The 12,681-nt window shown below is 36.1% G+C and overlaps 1 protein-coding gene across 1 annotated transcript in view; it reads left to right on the top strand.

Annotated features, from left to right (window-relative positions):
• The first annotated feature begins 6,983 nt into the window (after positions 1–6,983).
• The window catches only part of hmcn2 (hemicentin 2), a 176,384-nt gene continuing 170,686 nt past the window's right edge, over positions 6,984–12,681 (top strand). Inside the window, exon 1 of the mRNA XM_087264883.1 lies at positions 6,984–7,532. Within this exon, the coding sequence (XP_087121009.1) occupies positions 7,277–7,532 (256 nt within the window). The 5' untranslated portion in view covers positions 6,984–7,276. The remainder of the gene's footprint in view (positions 7,533–12,681) is intronic.

Below are 12,681 nucleotides of genomic sequence, written 5' to 3' on the forward strand. Positions count from 1 at the left end.
GTTGGTGCCAGACAGGCCGGTCTGAGTATTTCAGAAACTGCTGATCTACTGAGATTTACACGCACAACCATCGCTAGGGTTTATAGAGAATGATCAGAAAGTATTACATAAAATATATCCACTGAGTGGCAGTTCTGTGGGCGCAAATGCCTTGTTAATGCCAGAGGTCAGAGGAGAAAAACCAGACTGGTTCCAGCTAATAGAAAGGCAACAGTAACTCAAAAAATAACCACTCGTTACAACTGAGGTCTGCAGAAGAGCATCTCTGAAAGCACAACACATCCAACCTTGAGGCGGATGGGCTACAGCAGCGAAAGACCACACCAGGTGCCACTTCTGTCAGATAAGAACAAAAAACTGAGGCTACAATTTGCACAGGCTCACCAAAATTGGACAATAGAAGATTGGAAAAACGTTGCCTGGTCTGATGAGTCTCGATTTCTGCTGCGACATTCAAATGGTAGGGTCAGAATTTGGTGTCAACAACATGAAAGCATGTATCCATCCTGCCTTGTATCAATGGTTCATACTGGTGGTGGTGTAATGGTGTGGGGGATATTTTCTTGAACACTTTGGGCTCATTAGTACCACTTGAGCATCGTGTCAACGCCACAGCCTATCTGAATCTATCATATCCATCCCATGACCACAGTGTACCCATCTTCTGATGGCTACTTCTAACAGGATAACACACCATGTCATAAAGCGAGAATCATCTCAGACTGTTTTTTTTTTTTTTTTTTTGAACATGAGTTAAATGAATTTTGAAACCCTGCATTTTTTTACAGTGTGGCTTAATATTTGTTTTTTGTTTAAATTAACAGAAGTCTTTCATTTACAAATATTTATATATAATTTTTTATTTTTTTTTTTTGAGTGTACATGCCTATCCTAATGATGAAATCATTGTCTTTGAATGTGTCCGAAATCGCCTACTACACAGTAGGCACTGCATTTGAATTTAAATGTACTACTCAGCCGTTAGAAAAGTACATTCTGTATAGTATGAATGTCAGTAGTATGAATGGAGCTCGGACGTACTACATTCCCTATTTTGTGATCTACCCGCTTGCATGCTTTTTAACAAAATAGTGGTTGTTAAGTCTGTGAAATGTCCAAAATTCCACACTTCATCTTAACAACTGAATAAGTGCATTATCCTGGTATTTAAAGTGCTCTTATTCTTTTTAGAGTTTTCAGTGTGAATGCACTTCTTACACTATTTATACTTCAAAATTGTATTGTGTAGAATTGTGCATAAGTATGTGATTTGTACACACCTTATGAATTTGGACATACTACTGTTTTTAGTGTACTATATAGTGTGAAAGTATGCAATTTCGGACAGTGTCATTTGACAAAGCTATCTCGATCATATTGTTGACCAGAGAGCAACTTTGTTGTTGGAGTTAAATTAAATTTTCACAACAATGGCATCTTTACACTTCACTAACCATATCCTATTTTATTAATGTTTCAGAAGAATGTATTAACAATGTAATGTATTGTACAACACATTTTTAAAGGGTTATGCAGTTGCTGACATCTCACTAAAGGCCCCCTCCCCCTTTTTATGTTTGACATGTTTTGTTTTTCTGTATTGTTCTGTTATCAACTTCTTATCCTCATCCACAATTCTCAGCTTAGCTATCAAAGTCAAAGCAACAATTTGTGAAAGTATTCCCCAAAGGTGCACAAAGTTTGATTGTATTTAAGAATTACTAATAGCAATATAATTTATGCAGATATACAAATGGGTCGAGGCATATCCGGAGTCTTTCCTTTTAGAGAGTATCTGGGATGCCTCTACTGGAGTCTTGTCATGTATGCCGAGTCCAGAGAATAGCATGTATATTATTAGAAGTGTGGCAGCTGAGTATAAACTCACTCTATTAATAAACCTAAAATAATTTCAGCCCTATCCATGCACTAAATATTACTCCCATGAAGTATGTAGAGGGAGGCTGGGGATGATTGTCGCAAATGCTATATTTTAGTGTCTGATATTAACTTTTAAGCCAAAAGTCTAGCAATGCTGATGCATGTTTTGTCTATCATTGGTGTCAGTTTCAAACCTTAAATCTGAATAAAATATGTTCTCCTCAGTGGAGTGGAAAGTGGTTTTATTGTGTTTAAACAAGTGAGCACTATAAAACCACACTGACATATACGCGGACATAAGTGAATTATTATGATTGATAGATTGAACCTTGTTTTAAGGACACGAGTATTTTTGATACATATCAGTGCAGGGTAAGTTATTTAAAGTTAAATCCAGTATAAGTGTAATCAAGATATGTATTTGTAACAACACAAGCTCAAATGTAGCCTTATATACATTTCTGGAGATATTTTGGCCACGTTTACAATGTCAGGTCTTGATGCCCAATTCCGATTTGCTGCCTATATCGTTTTTTTTTTGCCTTTTTGTTTACACATTCTGTTAATTGTGACCCATATCCAATTCATGTGTTTACACTTGCCATATATTTCATGATGTCGCGTATGCGTAAAGCCAGGTTCTAGCATCTGTGCCACACTAGCCATGATAGAAGATATTATCTTGCTTTTTGCTCTGTGAACTTTATAATGATTTTGAGGCAGAGGAGGAGGGAAAGGGCCGTCATCGCAGCTTGCTCCTATGGTTTATATATGGTGTCCTCCACCATTCAGAGGAATTTGTGGGTATGAGAGAGATCTCAGATCTGGTGGGAGCAAATTGGGTTGACTGACCACTTTCTTCCTTCATGCTTCCTCTGTTGTTGTTTACCGTGTCGATGTCTCCACACACGCTCTTCCTTCTATGTCATAAAACTGCGGAGAAGTACCAAATTGTCGCAAGTTTAATGACGTGCAAAATGCAATGCCTCAACAAATCCGATCTGCCTGTTTACATGGCAGTCGCATTTTTATATATACGATTTATATCGGATTTATTTCCACATATGAAGTTGGCCTGAAACCGATCTCTGAATATCCGAATGCATGTTTTTTTTCATGTTTACACAGTCATAGAATAGATTCGATCTGTGTCACATATGAGCAAAAAATTGGAGTTGGGTCACATTTAACTGGCAGTGTTAATGGGGTGTTAGTCTTTAAAACGAACGCTACAGGGCGGTATGACGCCGTTACTTTTCACGCTAACCAGCTGACCGCATACCTCTTTATGGAGGACATTCCTGCTGTTACCAGTTTGTTCAGTAGCTCACCATGTACATTGGTGGACTTGAGAAGCACGACCACAGGGTTCAAGTGCAGCAAAGAATGGTTGCAGAAAGTGGGTAAGACTAAAACATAAAATAAACAAGTAAATAACAGGGTGAGAAAGTGATTAAATCTGAAAATGTGGTAAAAATCAGGCGAGGGCGTTTCTTTATCTGGATTGCTTTTGAAAACACTATTGGTTGGGTTTTGTGAAGGAAGAGGGTGGGTCAGTCGATTGGTCAGTCAGTCAGTTATTCAGTCAGTCAGTTGACAGCGGCCTCTGGTGGATTTAAGCAAGAAAAGCAGACACAAATGGCACTCGCAAGAGAAATTTTACCTCTGGTGGAATCACGAAAATCAAAAGCTGTAAAATAAACACATATTATACTTCCTGGGACGTTTTTGACACTCTTTAGAAATGCATATAGTAACATGTTTTCAGAATGAGCCTGGGTTGGTTTGTAATCTCATTTCGGGAATTTGTTTGCTTGTTTTGTTTCATAATTGTTTTACTGTTTATGACCTGGTCATTTGTGACTATGGTGTTATTTAAGGGTGTGTTCACACTTAGCTTTGGTTCATTTAAAGGTGGCTTTCAGACTAGCATTTTGCTGCACACCTGCATTCATTGGAATCATCAGCATTTGCTTCTTTCAAACTATAGAAATTCTTTTCTGCACACCTGCAGAACCACTGAAAAAGGGTGGTCTGGTGTACAGTTTTCGACAACTCTAATATTGTTCATGGCTTCTAAAGTGTAGGCAGTCATACTAAACCACTGAAGTGAGCTTTTATATGAAGTGATCAAAGCGTGTGTGTTATTAGGCCTGCTTTCTGGTACTTTAGCAGCTTGGATCACAAATCACAACACATTTACTATTTACCTCCATTTAATCCATCTTTTTTTGTCAGATTTTTGCCACTTTTTAAGTGAGGGTCTATGAGCAGATGTATTCATGTTTGGTTTACTTTTAAATCTATTTTTTATTACGATTGAATATGATTGTGCACTTTACATATTCACATTAAAGAGACAATGGGAAAATGATGCAGGCAGCTGCAGCAGCAGCTTTCATTTATGCTTTGATAGCCAAAAAATTATGCAAAACATTGTGGGTTTGTGTTGGAATCAGGATTGGTGAGAGAACTTTGCTTTTTTGCCATTCATGTCAAACTTACAGAGTTTAAATTTCAACTGGCAACTAATCAAATATAAGACAGAAAGTAGATTGTATTTTTTAACACATTAATTCAACTACAAATGCAAAACGCATGCATTGTTGACTACCACTGAGAGCAATAAAAATGTAGTGTTGTTCACTTATGATTAGTTTGGCTTAATATATTGTAATACTAGGTGGTTTTATTGAAGGGCTTTCCTGACTATTGTGATGCTCGTCTGAATTATTTCTGCTGTAGAATTTGATTCTAGCTTTTATTTGAACCATTATGTTTGTGAAAATATAATGGTTTTGAAGAGACTCGTGATTTATTCACAATTTATTATTAAATATTTTAAGCACAAAAATGAAGTGAGCAAATGAAACATTTTTCAAAACCAAAAGCCACTATGCAAACAGTCCTGCAATTAGTTGGGGGATGAATCGCACTCTGGTTTAGACTAGCAAACAAATCAAGTGTGAAAACACTGAACTGATGTGAACACTGAAGTGTGAACGCTGCCATTCAAACCTACAAACTTTACATACAGTTGAAGTCAGAAATATTAGCTGCCCTGTTTATTTTCCCCCTAATTTCTGTTTAACTAAGTGATTTTTTCAACACATTTCTTCTAGTTTTAATAACTCATTTCTAATAACTGATTTATTTGATCTTTTCCATGATGCCAGTAAATAATATTTTACTAGATATTTTTCAAGACACTTCTATACAACTTAACGTGACATTTAAAGGCTTAACTAGGTTAATTAGGGTAACTAGGCAGATTAGGGTAATTAGGCAAGTTATTGTATAACTTATGTATGGTTTGTTCTGTAGACTATCGAAAATAAATATAGCTTAAGGTGGCTAATAATTTTGACCATAAAATAGTAAAACAAATAAGACTTTCTGCAGAAGAAAACAATATTATCAGCATACTGTAAAAATTTCTTTGTACTGTAAATCATTATTTGGGAGATAAAAAAAAAATCAAAGGGGGGTTAATTATTCTGACTTCAACTGCATATTTGTCTCTGCATGCTTCCAAACAAAGCCTGGTGGGGTTCCATTGGAATTTGAACAGAACAAGAAGAACCATCTAAACATACCAAAAATAGAATATGATGATACTAGATGCAACTAAAAAAAGACAAAATGCTCAAGCATTCTTGTTTTTTTTTCTTATAATGTTGCCCATTTCTGTTTAAATACAGGTGACAATAATGAATCTCCTAGATGCAGATGTTTGTTGATGCGTAACTAATCAAGCAATGTTTTGTAAAACAATTTGTTTGAGGTGATAATAAAAAATATACCCCATGTATACATCATCAAATATACATCCATCATATACAAAGAATAGCCTACCTTCATCCCAGCATACGGCACTGTTTCGGATGTTCAGTGAGTTTTAATACTTGTTCCAATTCTGTTTGAGGTTTTTTTTCTATTGAACACAAAAGAAGATGTTTTGAAGAAAGCTGAAAACTAGTAACCACTGACTTCCATAGTATTTTTTTAAAGGTTTTCAGCTTTCTTCAAAACATTTTTTGTGTGTGTGTGTTTGACAGAAGAAAGTAACATAAAAGATAATGTCCACTTAAAAGTGAGTAAATGATGTTAAAATTTTCATTTTTGGGTAACCTATTCTTTTAAAGGTGTAAACATACTCAACCCTGTTTATTTACTATAACGTTTTTATTTTGAATCAGTATTTAATTTTTTTTTAATCCCCCTCTTGGTATTTAAACTTTACAGTTTTAGTAGTTTTGTTGCTTTTTGTGTTTTCTTTTATTATTTCTTGCTTTTTTATGCGTCTATGTAGGTTTTTGACAGTTTTTCAAGTTAATATAAAATGTTGTACAATCTGAAAATTACTGGGTTCTACCCAATCAATTTGTGTTAGGACAGCATCTCAAGAATTGTGTTGTTTCAGCTAATTTTCAAATATGTTTAAACAAGCAGCAGAACAACTTTTGTGTAAATAAAAAAGTAAAACAATGTTTATTTTAAATATATTTTTTTATTGTAAAATAATAACATTTATTTATTTATTTATTTATTTAGTCATTGTTTAAGTTAACTGAAACAACTCACGGGCAACATGCTCTGCCTCTGTTTTAGTGTTGAACAGACTTTATCTTCTTTCCAGGGAAAAAAACTGTGAAACCGCTTTGTTGTAGCCAATACTTTAAGGTATGTGTCCACTCAGAAACTGCCTTTCAAAATTAAACCTCAAACATATTTAACAGAAAAGATTCTGTCAACTTATCCCACTCTTCTCTCTAAATTTCCATCAATTCCTCCAGTCACATTTGCATGCTGTTTCAAAATAGTTGCATAAATAAGTGTTGTTACTCTAATTAACATCATGTGGTTAATTAGTAAAGCTGCTAGTAGTCAGACATTGTTATTGTTAGACAGAAGATGGACAGGATAATATACAGCGCTATACAGTAGTTCTATATCTCTGTCTCATGGCATTTGGCAGGGGTTTCTTGAGTAGCTCCATGTTAAAGTAGAGCAGGCCATGTGGGATGTGGTTGGGAGTCACATTCGGGTCAAGTTACACACAAAAAATCAGGTTGTAAGGACTTCTCACACCCCTCCCCAACACTGCAGTGTTTAGCTCCAGAGAGTCCACGCGCTTCTTACAAGTTTTCTCCAAAACTCGGCCAAAGATGGGACGAGACGTTGGGAGTTTACTTCACGTTGCGTTTATCCAGCGAGATTAGGATTATTTACACCTGAACTTTTTTCTAAGCCACTTAGGTGGAACATTCCAAGGACCATTTAAAACGTTGGGAATTAACTAAATCATCACCTGGTTTACTTAATTTATATTTAAATTCCTTATTTATTTGGTTTGACTCGTTTAAAAGAGTGAGCTAATGAATTTAAAGTGAGAATGAAAAAGTTTGTCGTTACTCTGCTCATCTGGGCGCTGACTCTCGGCGCGCGCTGCTCGTCCGTTGCGCCGGTGAAGAGACACTCCGGCGCGGATGACAGCGCTTCAACACTGGCCTTTGTGTTCGATGTGACCGGCTCCATGTACGACGACCTCAAACAGGTGATAGAAGGTGCATCTCGGATTCTGGAGAGAACACTGAGCCGCAGGACAAGACCAATCAAAAACTTCGTCCTGGTTCCTTTCCATGACCCAGGTAAGCTATACAGTACAAGCATGTTGCAGTCTCATGATGAATAATGTCAATTATGAATCACACATGTTAGCTATGTTGACTTATTCAAGTGATTTCTTGGAAGGAAAACATTTTGGTCGAATATAAACAGTAAAGTTCAGCTAGAAGAGACTTGAAAATGTTTTGAGAAGTTTTTGTGGTTGTATAAATGAAGGATATCAATGAACTAAATGAACAAAGATGTTTGGGCTGCTACAAACATTTTCGCCAGCAGGGACCGCTGAAAGGTAGCGATGCATGGCATCATGGTGAGGTGTTACAGATGCTCTGTCAGTTTTTGATGATTATATATTCTCATATAGAGAATTACAGAAGTAATGTTTTCTGAGTTGTTATTGAGTTGTTGAGAAATGTCTTTATTTTATTGCCTTTGTCAGATAAACAAACAAACAAAAACACAATGAATGGCCTCTCAAGGGTGCTGCCATGACTGATGTAGCATTTACACAATTTTTACCTAAAACCCTTTTATAAACACAATAGGCTAATGATGTTTGGTGGCTAAAAAAACAGAAGTAAAAAATATATATTATCAGAGTTAAAGTCCTTGATTGAATTTGACGTCACCTGTTTTCACAATATATATATATATATATATATATATATATATATATATATATATATATATATATATATATATATATATATATATATATATTTTACCAGTCATGTCATTTACATGAATATTATTACACATTTAGTCTATACGCAAACATTTGACATGCAAAATAACAGTGGAGGACTACTGGACAATATGCAGAGGCATTAAGTATTTCTTTACAAAGTGAAGCATTAAACAAACTATTATATTACCAATGATTTTGAACCCCCTGTTTTTGGACGGTGGAAGGAAACTTGGGAACCCAGGGGAAACCCTTGTGAGCACGGGGAAAACTTGTAAACTCTGCACAGAAACATTGACTGGCTTGGTAAGGACTAGAACCAGAGACGTTCTTGCTGTGAGGCAACAGTGCTAACCACTGGGCAACAGTGCCACCCATCTAAGAAAGGAGGAGTAGGGGTGGAAGGGGGGATTCTTCAAAACGAAGATGGCTGTCATATGGAACTTAGTGTATTTTTAGTGGCTTAGGAATCGTCTGATTTGTGAATCATAAATTGAATAATACTGGACTGGCTGCAAGCAATCATAAGCACAAGATCCTCTCGAAATTAGTTTATAAATTTCACTTATTGAGGGATTAAAGGTATAGTTCACCCAAAAAAAAAAGAAATCTGTCATGATTTACTCACTCCTTACTTGTTTCAAAACCTTTATGGGTTTCTCTCTTTTGTTGAACACGTTTTTTTTTTTTTATGCTGGAAACCTGTAACTTCTTTACAAAGTGACACTGCCAACTACTGGCCTGGCATGTATTATGCAGTATTTTCTATAGTTTTTAGTCCATCGGTGCTCTAAATCTGCCGTTTTCAGACTGTTTAACGATTTTTTTCCGGCATAGACTGATTCACAGTGGTATGAATCATTTTGGGGTAATCAAATGCGCTTATAAAATCAATTCTTTTAATTATTCATATTATTATATAAGACACAGATCAGAGGAAACTTATTCGCACTATTTAGAGGATTGACCCCCCATACATATTGTTTTGAGGTCCTTCAGGGGGATCAAGCGTTAATTAGGGGAGTCGACACCCCCCAAACCCCTCTGTAATTCGCACCCTGGATGAAAGATTAATTTAATTTGCCATCTGAGATTTACTTATCTGTTTGGTCACACTTTACAATAAGGTTCATTAGTTAATGTCAATTAATGCATTTATTAACATTACAAACAATGAATAATACATTTACTACTGTATTTGTTCATGCTAGTTAACGTAAGTTTATGAAAATACAGTAGTTCATTGTTAGTTCATGTTAACTCATGGTGCATTAGCTAATGTTAACAAGCATGGACTTGGATGTTAATAATGCATTAGTAAATGTTCAATTATGACTAATAAATGCTGTACATGTGTTGTTCATGATTGGTTCATGTTAGTAAATGCATTAACTAATGAACCTTATTGTAAAGTGTTACCATCTGTTTTATAATGTGCTCTTTTCAATTTATGAATGAAACAAATCTTTTATTTTTTTAAATGTACACTTTTGCATTAAATTATTTTAATTATTTATTTACCAACAATCATGTTTAATAGAGAAATTAAAATACCCCATTATAAAAACCTTCAGGAGAACCTCCAGAAACCTTGAGGAAACTAATAGGGAATTAGTTTTTACTTTTTGGCTGCTTTACTTTATTGGTGTCAAACCCAACAGGCACACTGGGTCAAATAACTATTTTTAATGCACCTTTAAACAACAGACCTGCAATTTATTCAAACAATTCCACAGATTTTCTTGAACTGTTCAATCTCTACACAACGTCCTCGTTTGTCAGTTTGCATTATTCATTGTTTGTCACACTCATTAAATCTGTTTAAAATTCACATCTGGTCACAGACTGCAGCGAAAGCATTGTGTTCCCAGGTACAAATCTAGCCTGCATGGTTCAAACCAACTATCTGTTAGCCTTGGCGGTGGGGGGTGGGGGAGGGATGGGGGTGCCAGAGGAGCTGATGAGAAGCACATGTTGTCTGGTAGTATGTAATTAACACAATCACCCCCGAGAACTCCATCCAATTCCCCGGAAGAGTCGACCCAGCCCCCCAGTCAGAGGAGAGACGTCATTCCTAGACTGGTAGGGGGATGGTGCCAGTCCTTCCCTCACCTTTTAATGTGGCATTCCCTTGAGGATCTTGTAAACCGCTGAGATCACAAAGACAGCCGGTGACAGACAGAAAGGCGTGACAGATACACAGCTAATGACCCCTCACAGCTGAGAGAGGCATGGAGAAAGTGTGGAGAATGAAAATGAATGCTAGAGCTGAGGCTTGAGTTGTTCAGTTCATTAGTGTTTGTTGAACATTTTTTTTTTAACTAATCTCAGATGGTGTGCTAGTTTTACATGGCTTCTTCCCGTTTGTAAGGCGAGAGGGGAGTTTGAGCTCAGGTAGATCTCGAGAACTCCCCTGCTGTAATAGCTAATGAACAGATAGTAATTTCTCTTAAGAGGTAACTGCTTACTACAAGGAGCATATCTATTGTGCCGATTTGGATGAGTCAATTAACGTAAGTTGCCTATTTTTGGACGGTGGGAGGAAACCTGGAGGAAACCCACGTGCACAAGTGGAGAACGTGTAAACTCTGCACAGAAACGTTCGCTAGCTTGGTAAAGACTAAAACCAGTGACATTCTTGCAGTGAGGCAACAGTGCTAACCACTGGGCCACCGTGCCACCCATCTAGGAAAGGAGAAGGAGTAGGGGTGGAAGGTGGGATTCTTCAAAACGAAGATGGCTGTTATATGGAACTTGGTGTATTTATAGTGGTTTAGGAATCGTCTGATTGGTGAATCATAAATTGAATAATGCAGGACTTGCTGCAAGCAATCATAAGCACGTAATCTTCTCTAAATTAGTTTATTAATAAACTTCACTTATTGAGGGATTTAAGGGGTAGTTCACCCAAAAATAAGAATTCTGCCATGAATTACTCACTCCTTACTAGTTTTGTTGAACACATTTTTTTAAATTGCTGGAAACTTGTAACCTGTACCATTGACTTCTGTGGTATTCTGTGGTATTTGTTTATAAATAGAAAAATAGAATTAAAAATATATATTTTTGGGCGAACTGTCCTTTTATCTGGGTCATCACGGTGACGCAGTGGGAACCATGATCATCTTACAGAAAGAAGGTTGCTGGTTCGAATCCCGGCTAGCCAGTTGGCATTTCTGTGCGGAGTAGTGTATGTGTGTGAAAATGCAAGAGTGTATGGGTGTTTCCTAGTGTTGGTTTGTGGCTGAAAAGGCATCCGCTGCATAAAACATATGCTAGATGAGTTGGCGGTTCATTCCGCTGTGGTGACCCCCGATTAATAAAGCGACTACGCCGAAAAGAAAAGGAATATATAAATGTCCCTTTAAATGGTTTTAAGTTTTAACAACAAACATATAAGATCAGCTTATTTCTGGTTACAGCTTGTTTATGGAATATTGACTCTAATAATGATGAAACATTATTAATCTGTTGATGTTTGTGTGTAATTCAATAATAATGTTAATTATCATAAAGAGAGAAGGTTGCTTGTTAGTCTTGATTTAGTCACTTTTTCAAGCTGGACTGCAAATATTTTAACAGGTTTAAAGTCTAAAAAATGACCCAGCAGTTGTATTTTTAATTGTAGATATTTTTAAAGTATGAAAATTATTAACACAAAATAAAAGGGCTCTGGTTTCCCCCACAAGTCCAAAGACATGCGCTATAGGGGAATTAAATAAGCTAAATTGCCCATATTTGTGTATGTGGGTGTTATGCAAGAATGTATGTTTCCCAGTGCTGGGTTGCGGCTGGAAGGGCATCCGCTTGCGTAAAACATATGCTGGATAAGTTGGCGGTTCATTCCGCTCAATCCGCTGTGGCGACCCCTGATTAATTAGCAAGAAGATTGCTGGTTTCAGTCTCTGCTGAAGTTTGCATGTTCTCCCTGTGTTCAAGTGGGTTTCCTCCGGGTGCTCCAGTTTCCCCCACAGTCCAAAGACATGCGCTGTAGGTGAACTGAATAAACTAAATTGACCATAGTGTATGAGTGTGTAAATATGAGTGTGTATGGGTGTTTCCCAATACTGGGTTGCAGCTGGAAGAGCATCCGCTGAGTAAAACATTTGCTGCAATAATTGGCTGTTTATTCCGCTGTGGTGACACCTGGTAAATAGAAGGAAAATGAGGAAAAAAATAATAGTGCTTTTGTTATAATCCTATATTATTATTTCATTAAAATAAAAATCACACCTGGCTGGTTATCTAGTGTGTTTTATGCTGGTCTAGCTACTCTACTAAATTTACACGTGGTTAACTGTTTAATTTTATTTATTATTAATGATAATAATAATAATAATAATAGTACCAGTAACTAAACTAGTCTTAATAGGTTTATTATAAAATAACGTGAACAAAACTATAATATAATATAATATAATATAATATAATATAATATAATATAATATAATATAATATAATATAATATAATATAATATAATATAATA

The sequence above is a fragment of the Danio rerio genome, chromosome 8 (assembly GCF_052040795.2).
Source record: "Danio rerio strain M-AB ecotype USA chromosome 8, GRCz13ab, whole genome shotgun sequence".
In the NCBI taxonomy this organism is placed as follows: Eukaryota; Metazoa; Chordata; class Actinopteri; order Cypriniformes; family Danionidae; genus Danio; species Danio rerio.